The 21,679-nt window shown below is 38.8% G+C and overlaps 1 protein-coding gene across 1 annotated transcript in view; it reads right to left on the bottom strand.

Annotated features, from left to right (window-relative positions):
- Positions 1 to 21,679, bottom strand: part of ano1a (anoctamin 1, calcium activated chloride channel a) — a 58,237-nt gene that overhangs the window by 3,750 nt on the left and 32,808 nt on the right. Inside the window, exons 14-24 of the mRNA XM_061068158.1 lie at positions 20,734 to 20,805; positions 18,881 to 18,955; positions 17,849 to 18,050; positions 15,660 to 15,771; positions 15,421 to 15,478; positions 14,459 to 14,559; positions 13,451 to 13,587; positions 6,339 to 6,491; positions 5,301 to 5,353; positions 3,785 to 3,969; positions 3,383 to 3,488 (exon numbers count right to left, since the gene is read on the bottom strand). Coding sequence (XP_060924141.1) covers positions 3,383 to 3,488; positions 3,785 to 3,969; positions 5,301 to 5,353; positions 6,339 to 6,491; positions 13,451 to 13,587; positions 14,459 to 14,559; positions 15,421 to 15,478; positions 15,660 to 15,771; positions 17,849 to 18,050; positions 18,881 to 18,955; positions 20,734 to 20,805 — 1,254 coding nt within the window. The remainder of the gene's footprint in view (positions 1 to 3,382; positions 3,489 to 3,784; positions 3,970 to 5,300; positions 5,354 to 6,338; positions 6,492 to 13,450; positions 13,588 to 14,458; positions 14,560 to 15,420; positions 15,479 to 15,659; positions 15,772 to 17,848; positions 18,051 to 18,880; positions 18,956 to 20,733; positions 20,806 to 21,679) is intronic.

The raw sequence follows: 21,679 nt of genomic DNA, 5'->3' as shown, positions 1-21,679 counted from the left end.
CCTTTTTGTAGCAGTAAAATGAACATATTTCATCAGTCAGACGCCTTCAAATTTTAAGTATGAGGGAAGGGATGCCATACCTGCACACTTTTTGTTTGGGTTGTTGCTCGGGGATTATGTTATGAACCTGGGGTGGGGAAATGTTGATGTATGGGGTGTGTCTGCCTTTGTTTGCGGGCACAAGTCCAGGTGGTACGTGGGGTGATGGTGTTTTGTGTAATACAGAATATTGTATGCAACCTGTCTGGGTTTATTTCGTTCATATATATATTATTTCATGTGTGGTGAGACAGATGACAAGGTTATTGGTCCAAACAGTGATTATTCAGTTAATATAAATTGGTCAAGCGGGGTGCGCCTGTACTTAGTGGGACGGGTCCACCCGTGCTCCTTAAATATAATAGCGTAGTAATCTTCCCCTGTGGTCTTAAACAGGGCGAATTGTTAAACTATATCAGTGGTTTAAAGTTGAAAAAAAATGCTGCAATGTGTATTTCCATGTCCTACCAACTGCTTCTTTCTGGAGCTGCAGACAGAACAGGCTGTTTTTGCCTGCCTCTTGAGAACCTCCTCTGATTAGGTGACTGCACTTTGATTGAAACGTTATCCTGGCGCATTTTACGATCTCTGGTTGTAAACATAGCTGAAAGTCATGCTATGTTTGGATTTATAAATGAATATTCATTTACTTTCCATTATGCTACAAAGTGTTTATTCTGTTATCTTTCTGATGTTCTCAATGACATGTAGCATCTATTGCACCTCTGTCCATCCTGGGAGAGGGATCCCTCACATGTGGCTCGCTCTGAGGTTTGTACGTTCTTTTTACCCCGTTAAAATGTTTTTTTAGTAGTTTTTCTTTACTCTTGTTGAGGGTTAAGGGCAGAGGATGTCACACCATTAAAGCCCTATGAGGTAAATTGTGATTTATGAATATGGGCTATACAAATTCAATTTGATTGATTGATACCGCTTCACAATATGGGCCCTTAAAGTAAATATTTAGGTTTGCTTCCAGTAGCAATCATAAACCTCTGGTCGAGCAAATGTGTCACGTATAACAAAGACATATGTGACCTTGCATGATGTACGACATAACATATATAAGCCCAGGGCTCCAGTTTTGTGGTTACCCAGGGTTACCTCCAGAATGAACTTGCCCAGAAAACCTCTAGCGGAAGGCAAACATAAAGCATAAGATGCTCAATCCAAATACAATGTCTCTTTTTGATCCAAAAGATTAGCGCTCCAGTGTGTGAATCCTCGAGATATCGGATTTCTGTGACCGTAATTGGAAATGTAATAAAAAAATGTACTAGGCTTTATATACAAGTATACTGTATGTGAGACCTCTTTGTGAGCCTTCAACAATAATTAGTTATAGAGGCCTCCACAAATTTATGAATCCATTCGCCCTTGCATGCCAGCTAACCCTGATGGCTACCAGAACTATGGTCTATGCAATTCCTTGCTGTGCATAGGAAAACCCAAGGAAAGCTCAGTTTTATTTGCTGATTCTACACAAACAGGAAGGTATTTGCCCTATACATTCAGTATATTTACCAGGGTTGATAACATTTCTCAACAAATTCTAAAGGATGCATATATTCTTACTCTAATACCATTACATAACAGGCAGTGCTGACACGTTGAATTACAAGGCAAGACAGTCTAGTCTAGCAGTGATATCTGTGATGGAATCGAATGGTATACAGATCCTCCCATAAATAGACAGGAAGCTAGGGCAGAATCTACCTTTCTGGTATGTGTTATAGTTGGGCCAAACCATCAATTATGCCACACATATTCTATTCATTGGTTTAAGCCTTAACCCTAGCCTCCCCAACACCACGGTAACTACAAACCATACTCCAGATTGTCTTCCATTTCCTGAGGAACAGGAGGATTAAATAAAGCTATTCTCAGGATGCTGGGTATGTTTACATCAGTGGCATCAGTAGAGCCACTGATCATCCTGTGATCACAGCCCTTCCCAATTTTGACCAATGGGTTCAATTTTGAGGTCATGGAGAAACAGGATGCATCTGATCCCCTCATGTCCCAAGGTGGTAATCCATGAAACTACACCCTCTCGGTGGTGCACAGTATGGCAATATAGAGTGGTGAGTTGGTTCTCCACAGCATGAGATTGGCTTGAGCTCTGTGATATATTATTGGCACACCACAAGTTCCTGACGTTTTTGTGTGACAGTCATGTCCTTGTATGGCCAGGAAAATCTGCTACCTACCTTGCCAAAAAGTAAGGAGGCACCGGATGAACCCATTAGCTGCAGGTGGATCAGCATCTCCTTGTATGGACTTTAGTTTATTTTGCCAGCCTCAGGCCTTTGTACCTGATATGTCCCCACGATTATACATTAGACGTGCACTTCTAACAGAAACCTCCTTCATGGGAGTTGAGATTCCACAAAGGGGTGGTAGGGGAAATAAGATGCAAATATGGGATGGTGAGGTCCTCCACCCATTGCCCACTTTGGTTCTCCCATATGAAGACAAGAAACCCATTCGGGCAGGACAAACCCTTGACCAGGTTGCCTTCTCTATCCCTTCCCATCATCATAATTGATTACAGTAACACTAAACAGAGTGCAGCACAGACTCCTGTCAGCTGCATCAAACTGGCAAGGGAGGCCCAAGTTCCATGCGATAAACGGGATTTTCGTCAAAGTTCCATGAACACTGGACAAGAGGCGGGCCCTGCTCTCACAGCAGAGGGGGCCACATCCAAGTCCGTAATGCCTGCACCTATGGATATAACCCATATAGCCCAGGGGCATTCTCCCCCACAGCCTGCTATGGTTCCATAATGGGAGCTGCCTCTGGAGGCCTTTAATTTCACCGCATGTTAGCCTCTAGAGTAGTCGGGGATGAAGTGGTTTCTCCATAGTTTGCTTTTATTCTGGCAATGGAATCAGCAAAGGGCATGAATGAGTTTCATTCCCTGTCAGTTGATGAAGTATACATCTGCAGGAATGTGGAGGAAACTGGGGTGACACTTAAGCTATTATTCTTTCCAAATATATTTCCTTCTGCCCACTCAATCAGCTAGATGGGCTGAAATTCTATATATTCTCGTAACTACAGGATCAGGAAACACCCCTGTGATAGCCTGTTAGTGTGCTTCCTTGAAAGAGGTTCTGTCTAAATAGAGACTTTCCAGGTGGATCATTAGAGTGAGTGTGGAGGCATACAGGTGCAGAGGATTGTCCTAGCCTCTTAATACCCCTGAGTGCTGACTGGACTACACCGTGCACCATACAGAGTTAATTGCGCTTCTCCCAATTAGTAGTGGTGCTGTCATGCATGAAATCATGGAGAGGCATAGGTGCTTTGATATTGATATCTGTGTTTTGTACTGAACCTGAAAAACGATAACAAAGGCAAGGCGGGCCGCCAGAATGGCCCAGAACTCCTTGGAGAGTTCATAAGATGTGCTGGACCAGGGAGGCTCTCTGTAGTCCTTATATCTAGAAACAGAAACAAAACAGAAGTAAAGAAATGTAACAACAAATTTATTTAGAAACATATTTAAAAGGGTGTTATTTGACAATTCATTTCACTTTAAAATTTGCCAGATGTCTATATTTTCACCTGTAAGGCTCTCTTTTAAATTTCAATTAAGGATAATCAACAATCAATGCAAATAAGAGATATCGACACGGTAAGAAAGAACAATTACCATTGTTAAATGTATCAAATATTGAACCATACATGAGCTGTTATCCAGAAATCAAGAGCACATACTTTTAAAGTGAAAGCTTACCTGCATAATTCTACATTATGCCCCAGGTGCATTGGTTGCATGGGTTCTGTGCCTGGCTGGAAGTCACTGACATTGAAGTAAGACAGAGTGTGATTGACGAAGCCATGCATGGTGCCATCAGGGCTGTACATGTACTGATAGACCAGGCGAGGGATGAAGTCAGAGGTGAAGGAGATGACAAAGGCCTGAGGGAGATAAAACATTTTTATAATCTTCTTTTTTTCCATTTGATTGATTGATTAATCTTGATGCAATCTAATAAACTATTACTTTTCCTGGATTTCTTGATTTCCAGGACAAACGAAGTCTGTAATTTTGTAAAAGTCTAAGGGTGGTCAAACTATGACATCTGTGGCATGACACCATATGATAAGTAATTCAAACTATATTAAATGCAGCTCTACATATGTTATTGTTGCTTGCTCTACACCAGGGGTGAGAGTCTTCCACAATCAGTAGTCTGATTGTTGGCACCTCCTCAGTCAAAATCACAGTTTTTCCACCTGAATAATCTTGCCATTAGAAAGGCTATATTGATGAGTAAAACACATAATCTTACTGCAGATTCCCATCCACAGTGCAAAGCAGGCTACCTACTACAGTATAACTCCATCAATCCATTATCTGCTGGATCCAATCCCTGTTGACATTGGACGAGAGGTGGGGTATACCCTGGACAGGTCGCCAGTGTAGAGTAGGGCCAGTATGCAGACCAATAAGCATTCACACCAATTAACCTATCCCCAACTTGCATGTCTTTTGGCTGTGGGAGGAGGCCAGCATAACCAGAGAAAACCCATTCAAACACAGTGAGATCATGAAAACTCGAAAAAGATTTAAGTGACAGAGCCAACCACTGGGCCACCCTTACCAACTACTTACTTTATATAGGGCCTTTTAAGATTTCCAAGGTTGCTTTACAGAGTAAGGAATTAAAGGGATAGTTCACTGAAAAATTAGAATGCACTCATCATCTACTCACCATTATGCGGATGGGTGTTTGAGTCCACAAAACTAGTGTGGTGCTGGAAGTGGCTAAACTAGTGGACGTAGTGTTTCCGAGCACCTCATATGAAGATATCAGCAGATCTTTAGGCTTAAAACACGCTGTAAATTACTCCGTTTCGAGTCAAATATAAATGTTAGGGCTTGTGGAAACTTGAATGACACCACACGAGCAGTATGAAGGCATTTTATGTTTTTTCTGTTGTTTTATTACGTCTGAAGTCTAGGTCACCATTGACTTCAATTGTATCAGATTCAGCTGCTACAAAGTTTACTTCAGAGACTCCAGAAGTGTTTTGTGGTCTCCAACACTTCACCCAACGCCCCCATCGGCATAATGGTGAGAAGATGATGAGTGCATCTTCATTTTTCAGTGACCTATCCCTTTAAGGTCCACTTTTGTTTACATTTGGCTCCTGGGAAGAAAGGTCTGACACAGCTGTGACATAGCACTGTTAGTCCAGCCCTTTAGGATTTTAAGTCTATCGTGATTATAAAGATATAGACTTACATTAACAATGACTGCTACCTTGCTGAGGCCTCTCAAAAGGTTGTACCAGATACCTGCAGAAAGACATAACTGTCAATAAGGTAAGAACAGAGGAAACCGCCGTTTCAACATATAACTATTGTACAGGGTCAGTACATCGCAGCCTGAAAGGTGGAAAGACCACTGTGCTGTGTTAAAGGAGTGTTACAAATAAGTCGTTAGGAATGTTAGGTGCATGCTAACAATTATATTATTTAATGATATATTATTATTGATGTATATACTATTACTACACACTAGGACCACGGGTTCTGAGACTGATTTCCATCTATGTCAAAACACCACTAGACATTTTGAAAACCATAGTGTGCATTTTAAACATGAAATCCGTAATCCTTTACTGTGTTGGTTTCTTGTTTGGTAATGAAACTGTATGTCTGGTGCATTTCAGGAAGCTCTGAGAAAGAATTAAGGCCTTCATGACCAAAGTGACAATCGTTCAAAAACATTTCCAACTTAATTGATGGGGGGGGACCATAGCCCTCAATCTTTGCAAAAATGCAACATTTATAAACTTTAGCCAAAGGTCAAAGGATGATGAGGTTTTAACAATCTGAAATCTCTCAGTACAATATTGTACAAGAGTGATAATAATTTTGGCAGATTCACATGTGATTTGGTTCAGACTGCATATTTTCTTCAGGTTAACTTTAAAATGCATTTGACATAAAACGAGAACTGTTTAACTGAAATCTTGAGGTAAAGTTATCTTTTCACAGCCATTGCGGAATGCAGGATCATATCCATTAAAGCTTGGTAAATGATTTTTACAGCATCTTTATGTTGGTAAAAGTTTGAGCATAAGGCATGTTTTTTCTGATGTAGTGGAATTTGTGTTAAGAGCCAACACACAGTGAGGTGGAGATGACTTTGACCATGAGTTTCAACCTAATGAAAGCATTCTAGCTGAAAGCATCTAGGATTAGGATTTAACACAGAAAACCAGGTATAACTTGTATGATCTGCTTCACTTGTTGCAGTTGGGCAGTGAACACCTACCAATGTCTTTGGCTTTGGCTGCAATTGGCCTGCGCAGCTGCATAACAAATTTCTTGGCATCCAGGCGAATCTCAATGATGTTATTCAGAAGAGCGAAGAGTGGAGCCAGAGGGAAGGAGGCCACAAAAAGAGTAACCATTCCAAACTGGATTACTGCAGAAACAGACAATAGGAAAAATTAGCTCAAGCTCCTGGATGAATGCATCAGGACAGACACAATTCAGTAATGGAATACAAAAAGACTCATACGTTCTCCTCAGTTCCTGAGCTAACCCATGATTTCATGTCAATACAGGTCATTACACTTACAGTAATAGGGAACAACTCATGCAGACTTAAATAGCAGAGATATTTTTCAATGAATTAACCAGTACATGGTGTGATAACTGTACTTCTATATTTCAATATATATTAGACCAAAATTAAGCCACGGTTTAATCCTAGAACTGCACTAAACAATGTGTTTACTTCTAAACAGCTCAAACATACACAACAAGGTGCAATCTACATTCTATCTTTAATCTTTTAATTTTCCTTTGCCTTCAGTTATTAGTGTGCTTCCAAAAAGCTGCTAAACTGCACCATTGCCTCAATACACATTCACTTTACCCACTATGGACTGTTGTTCTGTGATACATGTTCAACTGAATATTTGTGAAGCTTTAAGAATTTATTTGTGGAAAACAGGAAATGAGTAGTTACTGTGGAGCTCAACAAAGAGGGTTTGCATGTTGGAATAATTAGTTTTGGGTACAAAGAGGCAGCAGAACAAAAATATCTAAAATTAATCTGTAACGTATCCTATTGTAAAGCCAACTGGAGGATTCAGCACACATCTACCATGAGTGTCTTTATCATGAAGTTTCAATCCACAAAATGAAGTTAAGTCCCATATTCACTCATCCTTTATCTCTGTTTTGGTCCAGTGTCTTACAAAATACTTTATCAAATTCCTAAAGTAAAATATAAGTAAAAGTAATGTTGGGCAGGTAGTTTTTATCAGAAAAAGCTGCCTACAACTGCTGGAAACTAAACTGCTTTGATAAAAAAAAAAAAAAAAACTACAAGTTTTATTATATATATTGTATATTCAACCCCTCCAAAACAACACAATGCAAGAAACAATCAACTGGGATTACCACAAAACAGGATTTTTTCTTTTTATCCTGATATGGGATTGGGGCAGGAGTATTTTGTGGGAGTCAGATGGACAGCGGTGAAAATCCAATCCAATCTATCCCATCACCCTCCAGTGAATATGTCACGATGAATGGCCGCCTTTAAATAACTGCAGTACGTAGACTTAGATTTTTCAATGTGATCACCGACGTCACGTCCATATTTTATTCTGCTGTGCTTGAAAGCCTAATTAGATATGGAATGGCAGCATGGTTTCGGCATCCTCACAGTCCAGCAGATGTCAATAATTGAGAATATGGTAAAACCGGCTTTGAAGGTTATGGGCAAAAAGGACTATCCTTCCCTTCAGACCATCGACAAAGTTTCTGTGGTCATTCTAGCACACAGGATCCTTAATGACCCTCACAGATTCTGTTCCCCAAACTCGACCTGTTACAATCAGGCAGACATTACAGAGCCTTTAAGTGTAAGACCAAATGCCTCAAGCTCTTGTTCATATCAACATCCATCAAACTACTGTACAATGAGACATGTTGATTCAGTCATGCATCTAATAACTGTAAGGGCAATGTAACATTTTACCACAATATGATCATTTTTATTTCTCCTTTGATTGATCATGATTGAATCTCATACAATGTAACCTTGATCATGCTGTATCCTGTACTACTGAATGAATCTTGGCCTGATTGCTTTAACTAGGCATTGCTGTTTTCATGTGGTCAGAAGATCCCAACCTTTGACTTTGTACCAACCCCAACCAGAGTGGGGGGGATGAGCCAAATGTCTAAAGACAAAGAAGAGTTTCCCATCAGGGTGCATATTTCAAACTAACCGTTGTTGTATGCACCATGCTCTGAGCATTAAAGTGCGACTATACAGTAAGATATTTGTGTCTCGATCCTCATTGGTAGAATGGGATTGTAGAAATTTCCAGTGACATAACCCTTGCGCTTGACTAGCACATTTCACACTTCAGTTTTTAAGTTTTAATGCCAGTTTCTGTTCCTCATCTGGCTATATCCTTTTACTATTTTATCATTTTAAGTGTCTTAGGGCAAGTGCAATATTCAATTCACTTTTATTCTGCATTTTAGTTTTGTGTCTTGCGTGAAATGACATTGTGTACTGTTTTTTGTTGTTGTTATAATTGCCCATTGGGAAAATACAAGTACATTTGATTTGATTTGAAATTTTATATACCCATTTGGCCATTTAATTTAAAGACATTCATTTGTTATTTATTCAAATTCATCTCTACCGTATATTGATCAGAACAGCAGTGCCATACTGCTGACTTGCAGTTGTAAAATCTGAATGAATTATTCTACTTTCAAAGGAGAATTTATTTTACTTACCGAACCTATACTTATATATAACAATATATATATTAATCTCTGTTATTGCTTACCAAAGCATTTATAGTGCTTTCTGAACAATGTTTAGTTTAATGGATTATGTACTGTACTGTACTTCACAGCCCATTCTGAATTACTGAGCACATGTATCACACTAGCTTCTCTATTGCAATGATGATGAGTATGAAACTATTCACAGCTGTTTTTATACAAAACAAATAAGCTCCTTTACTTGTGGTAGGACCATGCATGGATAACCAAGACAATAATTACTCCCTCTAACATTTGGCAGTGATCTTTATCCAAGTACTATTTGTTCTTGTAGCTCATACAGGCATTATTCCAGCTGTAATGATGCTGAGATAGATTATTTTCACATCCCCAAAGGCTAGACACACTGTCTTTACTTAAACACCAAAAATGTCTTGGAAAGTGTGTCATTCCACATCTTTTCTTCATGGTCGCAATGATGCTCAATGGGGATGAAATATAAAGTGTGATTATCCTTCACTGTGAACCGGCATACAGACAGACACAGGGGGCATGATGAACCTGTACTTATTATTTCTATTTGTTGCAGAAAAAATATTGCTATATCTTTTGTACATCTGAGTTGCTTGTTTTGTATTCATGAATTGTATGTTAATGTTTATTCCAACTTGTGTCTTAGCTCCCTGTTAAATTACACAAAGGAATGTACTGAGAACAGAGCAGCTTTAAAGTAATTATCCATGACATTTGCAAAATACTTATTAGTAATGCAAATTTTAAGAAAATTCCTTAGTCAGTTAATGGTTGACAATTTATGAAATGCTTTTTCCATAATAAAAGCGTTTTTTGAAACCACTGACGTGACCTATGTATGCCACAGAATTGTGATAAATTACAGAGGGAAACAAAACTGATGAAATGACACTTACTTTTGTGAAAACAAAACAAAATAATGAAGAATGACAAAAAATATACATGTAATATCGCAGATGCTCTGCACTGTTGCTGTTTAACAATCTGCTAGACATTCAGTGATGCACAACTTGTAGGCTTCACTATTGAACGTTCATGAGGTCAGAGGAAATGTGATAGACATATCTGACAAACAATGAAAGAAAATAGTTATCTTATCGAAAAGGCTACATACTTCACACTCATTATTTGTCCTTCACTTTCATAGATCAAGAGTTTGTTACACCTGAAGAGCAAATGATATCCACAGCTACTATTTTTGTTACTGGTCCATTTCAGAGCAAATGTTTTTTGTACCTGTTTACACAACCTGGGTATAGTCATTCACAGTTATATTACTCATGGATAAGTTATTTTTGTGGATGTGGTGTTGAGTTTGCTTGGGCGAATTGGGACTTTACCCGCAGTTTGCTTTTCACACATGCACAACACATGAGCAACAAATCCTCAGATAGCTTTACAGGAGCAAACAGCACTGTTGTTCATCCCAAAAATATTCAGTCCTCAAATGGAGGGAAGCTGCTTTTTTTAAGTGTAATTTTTGTTGAGCTCAAAAAAATTGTACCTTGAGCATTGGGATAGTAGGAGCCATAAATTAGTTTTGGAAAAATATCATTTTTTGCTGATGGTACAATGTGTGTAATGTTTTATATTTGTATTGTTTATTTATCTATTCATTCACCTGCACTGTTTGTTGGAGAGTGAGTGGGGACACCCTCACTTTTTGTTGACTTCTACTCTTTTTGCTTTCGATCTCTGTGATGCTTCAATATATGAGATTTTGCACATTACATCTTTTTATTGAATCAAAAAATAAAGAAATTTTTCTGGATCTCAGTGTTTTTTGTGAGCAAGCGAGTCATTAAAAGTATAAAAGCTCGACATCAGCCTCTTAGGGACAATTTTGTTTACTAGAGTTGCTACAGGGATCTTTGGTTAACGGATAAGCCTCAGTGTGTGTTTATTATATAAATCTTCTTGGATCAAGTGCTTGATATGCATCTTAAAGGAGCCACAGTATCCATCAGCTCTGACAATTAAAAGTCAAGCATAAGTCCAAAATGAAGCATGAGCATAGAAACAGCCAAAGTGAACACAGATGTTATGTCTGGTAGTTTTGACCTTGAAGTAACTCATTCACCAAAGATTAGAATGCTAAAGTACTGACTTTCATCAAGGAGTTGAAGGGAACATCCTATGTTTCCATTTTAAAATGTTATTTGAATTGAAACAATCCTCAACCAGATAAGAGTTTTAACTGGACGCAGATTGTCTACTCTGCAGATTGTTGCTTAGTTGTAGAAAATACTACGAATTAGGCAATGGTGAGCTTTTCTCGGATCGATGATGAGGTGTAACTGTTATTGACAGTAATTACTACCAGACACTGGTAGTCAGTCGTTACTGATAAGACACAATCAGAAAAAAGATATAGGTAATGCATTCTTGTTTACAAAATAACTTTGTTTCAGCCCCTTCAGACGGAGATACAGCCCTGGAGTTATCATTTTAAAATGCGCCAGCGGCTTTTCAAAATTCTCTTATTTAGGGGCCTGAAAGCTCAGATGTATTTTAGAACAAACTACTCGAAGTGCTTTAGAGTTAAGGTTTTGCCATTCACCCATTCACAAACACATTCATGCAGTGCAGCACTTTATCTACGAGAGTGGGCAATTTTTGTGATCAGTATCTCGTGCAAGGACACTTTGGCATGTGAAATGTGAAAGACTAGGAGCGAACGGCTGACCTTCTGGCTAGAGGACGACCTCAGGCTCAACCTCTGCATCAGCAGAGATACAACAACTACTCCTGAAAACAGATTGTTTTGAATTAGGGGTGCAACGATTAGTCGACGTCGTCGACAAAAATCGATGACCAAAATAGTCGCCGACGAATTTACTCGTCGATGATTCGTTGGTTACGTCATAGCGCGTGTTTCTCGTGCCGCGCAGCGGAACTAAACGTTGTTTTACCGGAGGTGCTGATGAAAGCAGCTGAGGAGTGAGCCATCTCGCTCCCTTCCTATCTCTGAAAGTCGCGCATGTGCAATAGCGACGAAACATGGACCAATGTCGGCGTCCGCTGCCGCGCGCAGTCGCACACCAGGAAGTAAAAACTTCCGGAGAACTTCACCCGTAACAGCCCGAAAAAAACTACCTGCAGTATCTGTGCGGTGGACCTGCTCTCCATGGAAGCAGGACACGCACATTTGAGGAGGAGGAGTCATGTGTGACATCGTAACGGAGACGATGCGGACTCGCCTCTGTCAGATGTTATATATAAACGTATATACCTGCACGCAGGATTCTAGCATCCATTACAAAAATATGGTTTAAACTTTTTATTAACAAGTTAAAAAGCGTTATGTTATCCTATTGCCTGACAAACGTCTTTTTTTAATCACAATTATTTAGTCAGAAGAAGACTGTAGTTTCGTTTGTTGATGTTTTTATTAATGTTACTTTCCCTGTCATTTTTGTTAACAGGAAAAATGAATACTTGATTTTTAATTTATTTGTTTTATTAGCACTTTGCCTTTCCTTGGTTTGAAATGGACAAAAAATTTCTCTTTGCTTTTGTGTCAACAGTACCCTTATATGAAACAAAGTTTATTAAAAGACTTTTTTTTTTAATGAAGTATCAATATTTATTGCTTTTATTTTCAGTCATCACATACCTCGAACAACCTCAAGCTAAATTTAAAAGCTGCTTGCTAAATAATAGCTATTGAGAATTTGTGTCATTCATAATCCGATTAGTCTGATTAGAATGACACACACAATAAACTGACTCAAGCCAAAATTACTGAGTAAAATGTTCAGACCAATAAAATACAATCGCTGGTTGCAGGTGGGTAAGGCTGATCTGCCTTAAACTCTAGCACAAAATCACGACTGTTTTTTGTCCTGCCTCCTTAATGGTGGAATGAGCTCCCCAAAGACAGGACAGCAGAAAGTCTATACATCTTCCGACGCTGACTAAAAACATACCTCTTCCGACTTTACCTTGAATAAAATATTAAACTAGCAAATTAGTAAATGGCATTTACCTATAGCACTTTATAGTTTGGCTTTCTTGGAGAAAACTGTACTTTCTCGATTCTTGTTGTTCTGGGTTTGTACCCTCATAGTTGAATGCACTTAATGTAAGTTGCTTTGGATAAAAGCGTCAGCTAAATGAAATGTAATGTAGCAATGTTGTTGTTTTACTTGGTGCTATGTTTTACTGCACCTACCATCCAACAGAGCAGCCCAGAGACTCAAACCGTTTCCATTGCTTACCAGCACAAACTCCAAACTTTTAGTGTCATTTCTTTTCAATTTTCATAAACATAAATAACCACTTTTAAAACACATTAATTTCAACCAGTATTGAAAAAGTCTATAGATAAAAGCCATATAACAACATATAAAAAAGATACACAGAGACTGAAGCAGACAACAGCTGCAGTTGGAACTTACATCTGCATCACATGCACCCTGTTTATATATGACAAAATGTCTAATCATTAAGTGAGCTCTGTCTGGATTTTAAGATTTTGGTTATATCACACAGCCCCTCTAAATAAATGTCAATAGGTATTAATTAATTTGAACTAATAGCAATATCTTTCTCATTTTAAATTAAAATAACATTCATGTTTAAACTTACTCATCTCCATGTACTCAGGGCTGAGGCCAACAAATGGACCCAATAGGTGGTCTTTCTCGTGACGATGCAGGCTGTTGGCCAACTCTTCCTCCTTCTTTGAGTCTGACTTCCTCTTACGCAGCAGTTTTTTCAGCTTCCTGTTAAAAACAAAAAACAGTGATAAAACAACACATTCACCTTTGTTAATAGAACCTGACATATGCTGGACCTTTAAGTTAAAATCAGAACATACATGAACACACATTCATGTATGTTTGTTAACTAAGAATTGTATAAATGTTAACTTACATGCAATATGAAAATAAGATTATCCTTCAGGTACCTCGCAGAGTTTCTGACCAATAGTGGTTGGTTATGTGGCTCAGCAAATGTATTATTATACATTTTGTATGACATTAGTCTAATTCAGTTTATTGCAAGTACTAAGGGGTGGTGCCAGTATTGTGACAATAAATGCAACAAGCCTCAGAAAAAAGTAGGGGAGGAAAACAAAATGTAATGGAAGTGGATATCATGTGTGTGCTATGACCAACAACAACTTGGACTGAAGTAATTAGAAAAGCATTTAATTTATTGGCGGATAGTTCGTGACACATCCATTTGTTTTTTTCTTATTGTTGGAGTTCAATAATATCTATGAATTATAAATGTGACACAGCTCCGATGTGTGCTGTTGGTGGACTGTATGATAAAGAAAACAAACCAAACACATGGTGCACTCTCTACACCTCAGTTTACTGTGAGGATGAAGACAGACATAGAAAATTGCAGGCTACCAGATTTCAGCAATGTGTGTCTGGTTTCCAGGTATGTGTGGGTCTGTAAGCCAGACAGGCATTTAAATGATTCCTCTTACATGTAAGTACAAGTGAGTAGGTGTGCACAATTTGTTCTGTGACTTGCTGAGCCCACATGTTGTGATCTGTTGTTTTGCTTGTCATCTGTTTGTGAGTGTTGGTGTTAGTGTGTGTGTTTGTGAATGTTGCACAGAAAATGCTTTGCACTCACGGTATACCGATCTCAAACAGGTTGTTCTGGATGAGCTGCTTGCCCAGCATGGTGATGCACAACTGGATGCACAACTCCATGAGGCAGCCCGCATGAGCACACTGGGGAGAGAAGAAGAGAAGAACAAAGAGTGACATGATCAAAGTGATGCAGAAGAGCATGAAAGAACAGTGACAAGTGACACAGCTGTTTTATATGAGGAAACAAATGTTTTTTTGGAGGCTCAGGATTGTTTAGGATTTTTGGAAATAATATAAAAATATATATATAACATATAGTACTACACAATTAATATTAAAGGATCCTTGTATGCAAGCCTCCGCACAGTAGCAAGGAGTCATGATTGATGCCTTTATCAGCTGTGTCAATTACAATTCATTGGCTGATAGTCAGTTGAAATTAATTACAGTCATGTTGATAAATGTAATCTTCAGGATTGACAGCAGGTCACTATGGTATCTTGTAGTAAGTCTTTCCATCATGGAAAAGTATTTTCTGGCAATTAATGTCAGTACTGCTGTTAGAATTAAGTGACCTAAAGAAAATCCAGCTTGCTGGCATCACGGTATTTGACGGTGGATACATGCACAAGGTGTCATACTTGTTACTGATTGGTAGAGAGGGGTACATTACATGTTAAACAATTGCAGTCAAGTAAGAAAAATACTTCCTTTCCTATAAGGGCTTTAAAGAACAATTCTGATCTGATAACAAGCTTTATTGTATTAATTATTTCCCTGTGCCATAGAGATAACTATTAACCACCCAACAACCATCAGTGAGCCACACTGTGACACTAAGAACCAATGACCTCAAGGGAAATGACAGTGGGAAACTACTGAGTCAAAGTTAAGTCTTTTCTTGGGACCTTTTGACATCAAGCAAATATAATATAACATACACAGCATAAAATAAACAACCTTAACCTAAGTAAAGTGGAATTGTATATAGTATAGAATTACCTCTTCCATTCTGTATGATCCAACAACATACAAGTAGTTTCCAGGCCGCCCAACAAGCCTGTGAACAAAACATAGCCATATGCATGGTATATGGTATCAAAGTAAAGGTTTGCCAAATGGTAGGTGAGAGCAGCAGCAGATGAGTTTTTACATTACAAGTGGAGCATAGAATTAGTTTGATTAAAATGATTTAACATAACAATGTACAAAAAACAAGCAGTGAGAGGTCGCTCTCTTACCTGCCCCGGAAAAAGGCCAAATAGACAATAGGTGTGAAGGCATTAACAAACTTCAAGATAAAAGTTTTGAAGATGAGGCGCTCCTCAAAGCTCTTGTCTGTCTTTGGAACCTCTGAAAAAGAGAAACATGTGTTATTATCCCCCACACATACTAAATCATCCAGTAATTACTTAAGGCTCCATTATGCTACTACGAATCCGTTACGGATGGACGAACGGACAGATCGGACGGACACTTTTTCATTTTTACTTCTCCGTGTTGAAAACAATTCACAGCCAGAACAGTAGGTGGCGCAACGGAAGACAAGCTTGGAGAAGCCTACCTCACGAGTAATCAGAAGAAGTCCACGCTGTTTATTAACTTACTCTCCACTTACACACAGTGTAGGCTACGATGGCAACTAAATAAAATAACGTGACACCCAGCAGGTCAAAATGCTGATGTAATCGTTTCTTAGCGCAGCGGTTCCCAGGTCTTGTTTCTGAACTGTGTTGCTGATTCCACAGCTTGAAGCTCTGTGTAGCTTGAAGCTAGACGGAGCTAGCTAGCTCCCCTCCCAGCTAGCTTCAACCCCAGCTTCCACACACAGTCAGCAGGGACTCCAGACACTAACTACTACCCAGTGTTTGCTTCTAACCTGACGGTATTGTAGAAACTGTGTCATGATAGAAGTGGAATTAAAGTCGTGACGGCAGGTTTTTGCACTGTTACCACCGCAGTTAGCATGGTGGCTAGCCCGCTAGCCTAGCCCGCTAGCGCAGTTTTGAAAGCTGGTTATAACCGTATGTGACCGTGCACACATGCCGTCAGTGCTCTAACGAGCCACCGGTAGCCGGACAACTCCGCTGGCTTAACACACACGTCACATTAATCGTAGAACCGTAGTTGTGTTTGTGTTTATTGTGAAGCAGGAAGTTTGAGGTCCGGGAATGTGAAATCCGGAAATTACGTTTAGGGGAAATGATGTCGTTCGCGGACCAATCGGCCTTGGCTGTCAAGGTCTGTCCGTGGGGTCTCCGAAATAAACACGGACAGTTCGAAAAATCAGAGGTGCACGAAAAGCTGTCCGAGGCGCTCAGAGTGGGCGTTCCACGGCGGATAGGGCGGTCTTATCTGTCCGTATCCGAAAAAACGGACAAGTATAAAGGAGCCTTTACTTAACAGTATTACTGTTAAGGCCGACTGTTTGTTGTAGAAGCAATTTCAGTACACTTTCAATAAATTAAAGAGGTGACATTTATGGTCTTTTATTTTGTTTTGGTATTGTCATAGCCATAACCCTAACCCTTTAACTTTTATAACATTTTTAATGAAGCATATTTAGAGAGGGAAGCCAATTGGAGCCTTGGTGTAGAATGTGCTCTTCCCCTGAGACTCCAGAAGTGTTTTGTGGAATCAAACACTTCATCCGCCCCTCCATTAGCATAGTAGAGAGAAGATAATGAGGTTATTACATTTTTCGGTGAACTATGCCATTTTATAACAACAAATGAATCAAAGAGAAAACTGCAGCAAATATGGATAACTAACTGCAGACAAGATGCATACATGCAACATGCATTGATAAGTAAGAAAAACTAAATGAAACTGAGTGTGCAACATGGGAAAAGCCAATGGGAGTTATGATGAAAGCAGAGAGTATATGAGGCACAGCTACTAGTCCTGTAAGGCTGCTGAGGGTACTTACATGGGTTTAGCTAGGAAATATAGAAAACAAATATAACTGTAAGAGATGCGGAAGCTGCTAACAGAGATCATCAGTCTATCCCTGAATTCTTTAATTGTGAATTGTAATATTTTTGGAATTGATTCAAAATATTGACAGCATTTACATCATTTCCCAGGCTGTGCTTAATGATTTGAATCTAAAATGTAAAAGGCCAACTGTAAAAGTCTGCCCAAAGAATTTTTCTCTGACTGTGGGGCTGAAGCCAGTTTGTGGTGAAGTACCACAACAAAAAACATGACTTCTGGTGAGGTATAATATGTTTGTTTCTAGTTTAAACTGAATACACACTCAAATGTCACAGAGAAGGAGCAACAAACACAACACAGCAAAACACATCAAGTGTAAGCAGAAATTAACTTGAACATTTATGTTGCAAACATCAAACAAAGACATGAGCTTCATGTTTAAATACTTTGTCTTTTACAGCAAAGATGTTTTCTTGTAATAAGAACGCCTCACCCAGTGTGGTGAGCCAGCGGGCGATGGCGCCATAGATTTCATCTAAGATGATGATGACTATGAGGTTGATGATGGCGGCGGTGGTTTTGACAGTGGCTCTGATGTTGGACCGTGCTGCGGGGTAGTTGCTCATATGCAGCGCTGCCTTAATGCTAATCCGGTACAGGATGACTCCGAAGACTATGGCAAACGTCACAGCAATCTAAAAGTAGTGAGAAGGGGGGGGGGGGGGGTACACCAAATCTAAAAATCAGCTGACACAAGGAAGAGAAGAGCAGCAAATGTTGAATGCCCAATTTTGATACAGGTATTATTATGTGTTATGTTTCCCTAATTTAAACATCAATCTCAATTACATACATTTAATCTAAACAATAAGCAGGAATAAATAAATGTCAAACAGAACTGTAGTGTAATAACAATATAACAAATTTGAAGTCCTGTAGAAAGAGACAAAGTCCTGCCACATGTTTATTCAACGAAAACAACGGACTACAGCTCAGATGCATCATCCGCATCACATTAGACTGCAGTTAATAAAAGTTGCCACAAAGTATCTCTCTACTATCTGAACCAAGCCCACAAACTCCTCTTTAGCCAGTTTAGTAGTTTTGGACCATTTCATAAAAGTCTGGCTTGGCATAGATTTGCTTTTTGTAATTTTTTAAAATATTTAAAAAAAAATACATATAATGAATTCTGCCAGTTGGTTTCTTTTTCATCAGAAAGAACGCCTTTTGAAGCCATCTACCTTTATTTGAAAAATTTAAAATAAACTAACTTTTCAGCATGATTAGGTCAAGTTTCTAAGATATTGGTATGGGTCTAGTTAACATCAGTTTCCTGCAGACACAGATGTCTACAATTATACAGACATGCATGGGCTTGTGCAGTTTAAAGGCATCAAATCTAAGTCTCTTTCTTCTTTAAAAAAACATTTTTATGATTAAAAAGGACTGTTTCAGATGTCATACATGTGCTGGAAATTCAAGTGTGTTGATGCAACACTGGAGGGACAGTATTGAGACTCACTAGGAAGCCCATTGTGACCAAAGTGGTTAGGTAAGCTGGCAGTCTGTCTGTACATGTCAGCTTCACCTTCTCCCCCTAAAGCACACACACACACGCACCCACGCACGCACGCACGCACGCACACACACACACACACACACACACACACACACACACACACACACACACACACAGACAGACAGAGGGAGAAATCGAGAGAGAGAGAAAACAATGTGAGGGACAGAAAGCACACAGCATATAGTGTCATTAATTCAATGTAGCGGTACATTGAAACTGTGTTTGTTTCTTCTGCCACAGCCTTATGACAGTACTGTCAGTAGCACCTATTTATGCTGCAAGCCTTCTGATGCACACAGCCCACACACCATAAACATACACACACACACACTATGTGGCTCCAGTAGAGCACAGCTAACTTTGCTCCGAGCTATCATGTCATATTCAAGTGTACTGAAAATTGGGTCAGATTCCCCAAGCCTGTGTGTGTGTTTGCATGCACCCTTTGTGTATTTGATGAAAAGGAAGATGTGACCTTAACCCAAGACAAAGGACAAAAGGCTGCTAATGTAGATGCTCATCTCTGAACATGGTTCCCCAGAACATGTTATCACAAATATGTTGTGTCATTCTGTGTGTGTTTGTTTGTTTTTACCACATATAAACATGTATCAGTGTTTCATCAGCATTACAAAATGCTGGTGACGCAGCCATTACATGTTATCCCCCCAGTCAGTGCTCATTGGGAGTTTCCTGCTGATGGACAGTGTTTGTTTCTTGACTGGTACAGTGTGTAAGAATATTTTAACATCAAAAGTTGGTTATGGCGTTCTCTCTCTTACCATCAATGTCCTACTACAACAGTATTTTCATTTAAGTTGACACACAGTAAAGCAGATGGTGCAACTGAATAAAGTTCCAAGTTTAGTTTGAAGCTAAGAAGCGTATCAAAACTGTGATTTATATCCAGGTAGCGATTTCTTTCAGTTCATTTAAATATGTATAGAAAAACAACATGCACACATTTGAAAATACTTTTCCTTCCTGGTTGGTTATTTTAAGTCACAACTCAAACACTAGCATTGAATGCAAAGCACTGCTCAGTTATTTTCAGAAAGAATTCCAACTCGTCATTGTGTCAAGTTAAGAAATTCCTGGTCTTTATCTTCACCATTGCTGTTCCTCATTTGTAGTAATTCTGTAACTAAGAAACAAGCTGCAGAGGAGACACTCTGCTTGCTGTTTACATGAGCACACACTTTACCGTGGTCATGTAAAACTACATGAAACATTTTAATTTGGACGTAATGCCAGAGTCTGTTCCTTAAGGTTCACTGTGGACTTGTTGACCTCTTGTTATCCATTGAGAAAGGCATAGGAATGTTGAGATAATTATTGGTAGTCATTTAAATTACAGGTTAAATTGCATTTATAATACTGTTTACATGAATTTGCATAACTAGTTACAGTACTAATTACACATTTACCCTGATATGATCTTTTTAGTATTTAGCCTAAATATCTAGGTTTGACATAAAACTGAGTTAGTAAGTTATTTTTAGAGAAACATACCAGCTTCATTTGACACTCATTTATTTCACTGGATTTATTCAAATAGTCTCTTTATCACAGGCTTGTCTAAAGGGATTTTACAGAAAAGGAGCTACATCTACTTTAATCAATATTCAATTCATTAAACAGATACAAATGAAACAATACTTAGAAGAATAAATAGTAGCAAAAAAAGAACAAATTATGTTACAAATAAAGTGTGGCTCTGAGTTCTGCAACAGCACCTTTATAGTTCAAGTTATAGGTGAATAAGATTGTAACAAATGTAACAGAATCATTTTTACCTTTGGAGTTGTATGTTCCAGTCTCATTGTTTTTTGCATGACCCGGAACTCATACTCTGCTCGGTTGTGGTCCTGGAAGAGAAACCAGTTTGGATGTTACAGTAACTGATACCACTGTGAGCATTAAGAAGTTAGTGACAGTTAGCTGTGGCGAAGATCCCTTTGACATTTGAGAATTGAGACAGAAATGGAATTAGCAACTTGTCTGCATAAAGTTTGGTAGCATGAGTGTGGTAGGATGAAGCGTGAATACGGTGCTCTGTGAAAGAAAAAGAGAGAAATGCATTGAACCACCCTGCAAAGATTATGCAGTCAACATAAAATTGAAAACAACCTGTAGTTTGAGGTTGTATCACGATGCCCAGTCAGCTTTATGCTCAAGGATTTAACTGTAGGTGTATTATCAAGAATTAACCATAACTTAAAGAAACCAGCATTTTTACACATCCATGTAATCTCTATTACACTATTTAAAGCTAAAATATATTTGTATTGATCAAATCTCATATCTCAGTTTGGACACTGCAGACACAAATTAATGCCTGGTGTACACAGTAGTTGGCAACCTCTTTTTTTCCCCTCCAAAAATTAAAAGATGCAACCAGGTTTACTGATTTTCACTAGATGGAGGAGGGAGACTGTTATGGGCAGTTATGTTGAATGATGGTTATGATAGCAGGGGTTTATTTGGCGTGGTGGTCACCTTTGTTTTGAAAATACATTTGCCAGAGTTTTTCGATATAATAGCTAAGTTACCTTATACCTTCTTTTCTCTGTGCTCTGCCATGCCCCATGAACCTGTATCTATATATGCACCTGTAGACTCACAGAGACTGAGACTTTCCTAAGACCAGATAGAAATTTCGATACACCATACAGTTTACGTTTGTGTGGATTTTTGTGAAATATATGGTTTTGACACACGACTGTCTTCACAGCCTACATG

The sequence above is a fragment of the Limanda limanda genome, chromosome 3 (genome assembly GCF_963576545.1).
Source record: "Limanda limanda chromosome 3, fLimLim1.1, whole genome shotgun sequence".
NCBI classification, from domain to species: domain Eukaryota; kingdom Metazoa; phylum Chordata; class Actinopteri; order Pleuronectiformes; family Pleuronectidae; genus Limanda; species Limanda limanda.
The sequence above is the reverse complement of the archived record's forward strand: the minus strand, read 5'-3'. Positions and strand labels throughout refer to the sequence as shown.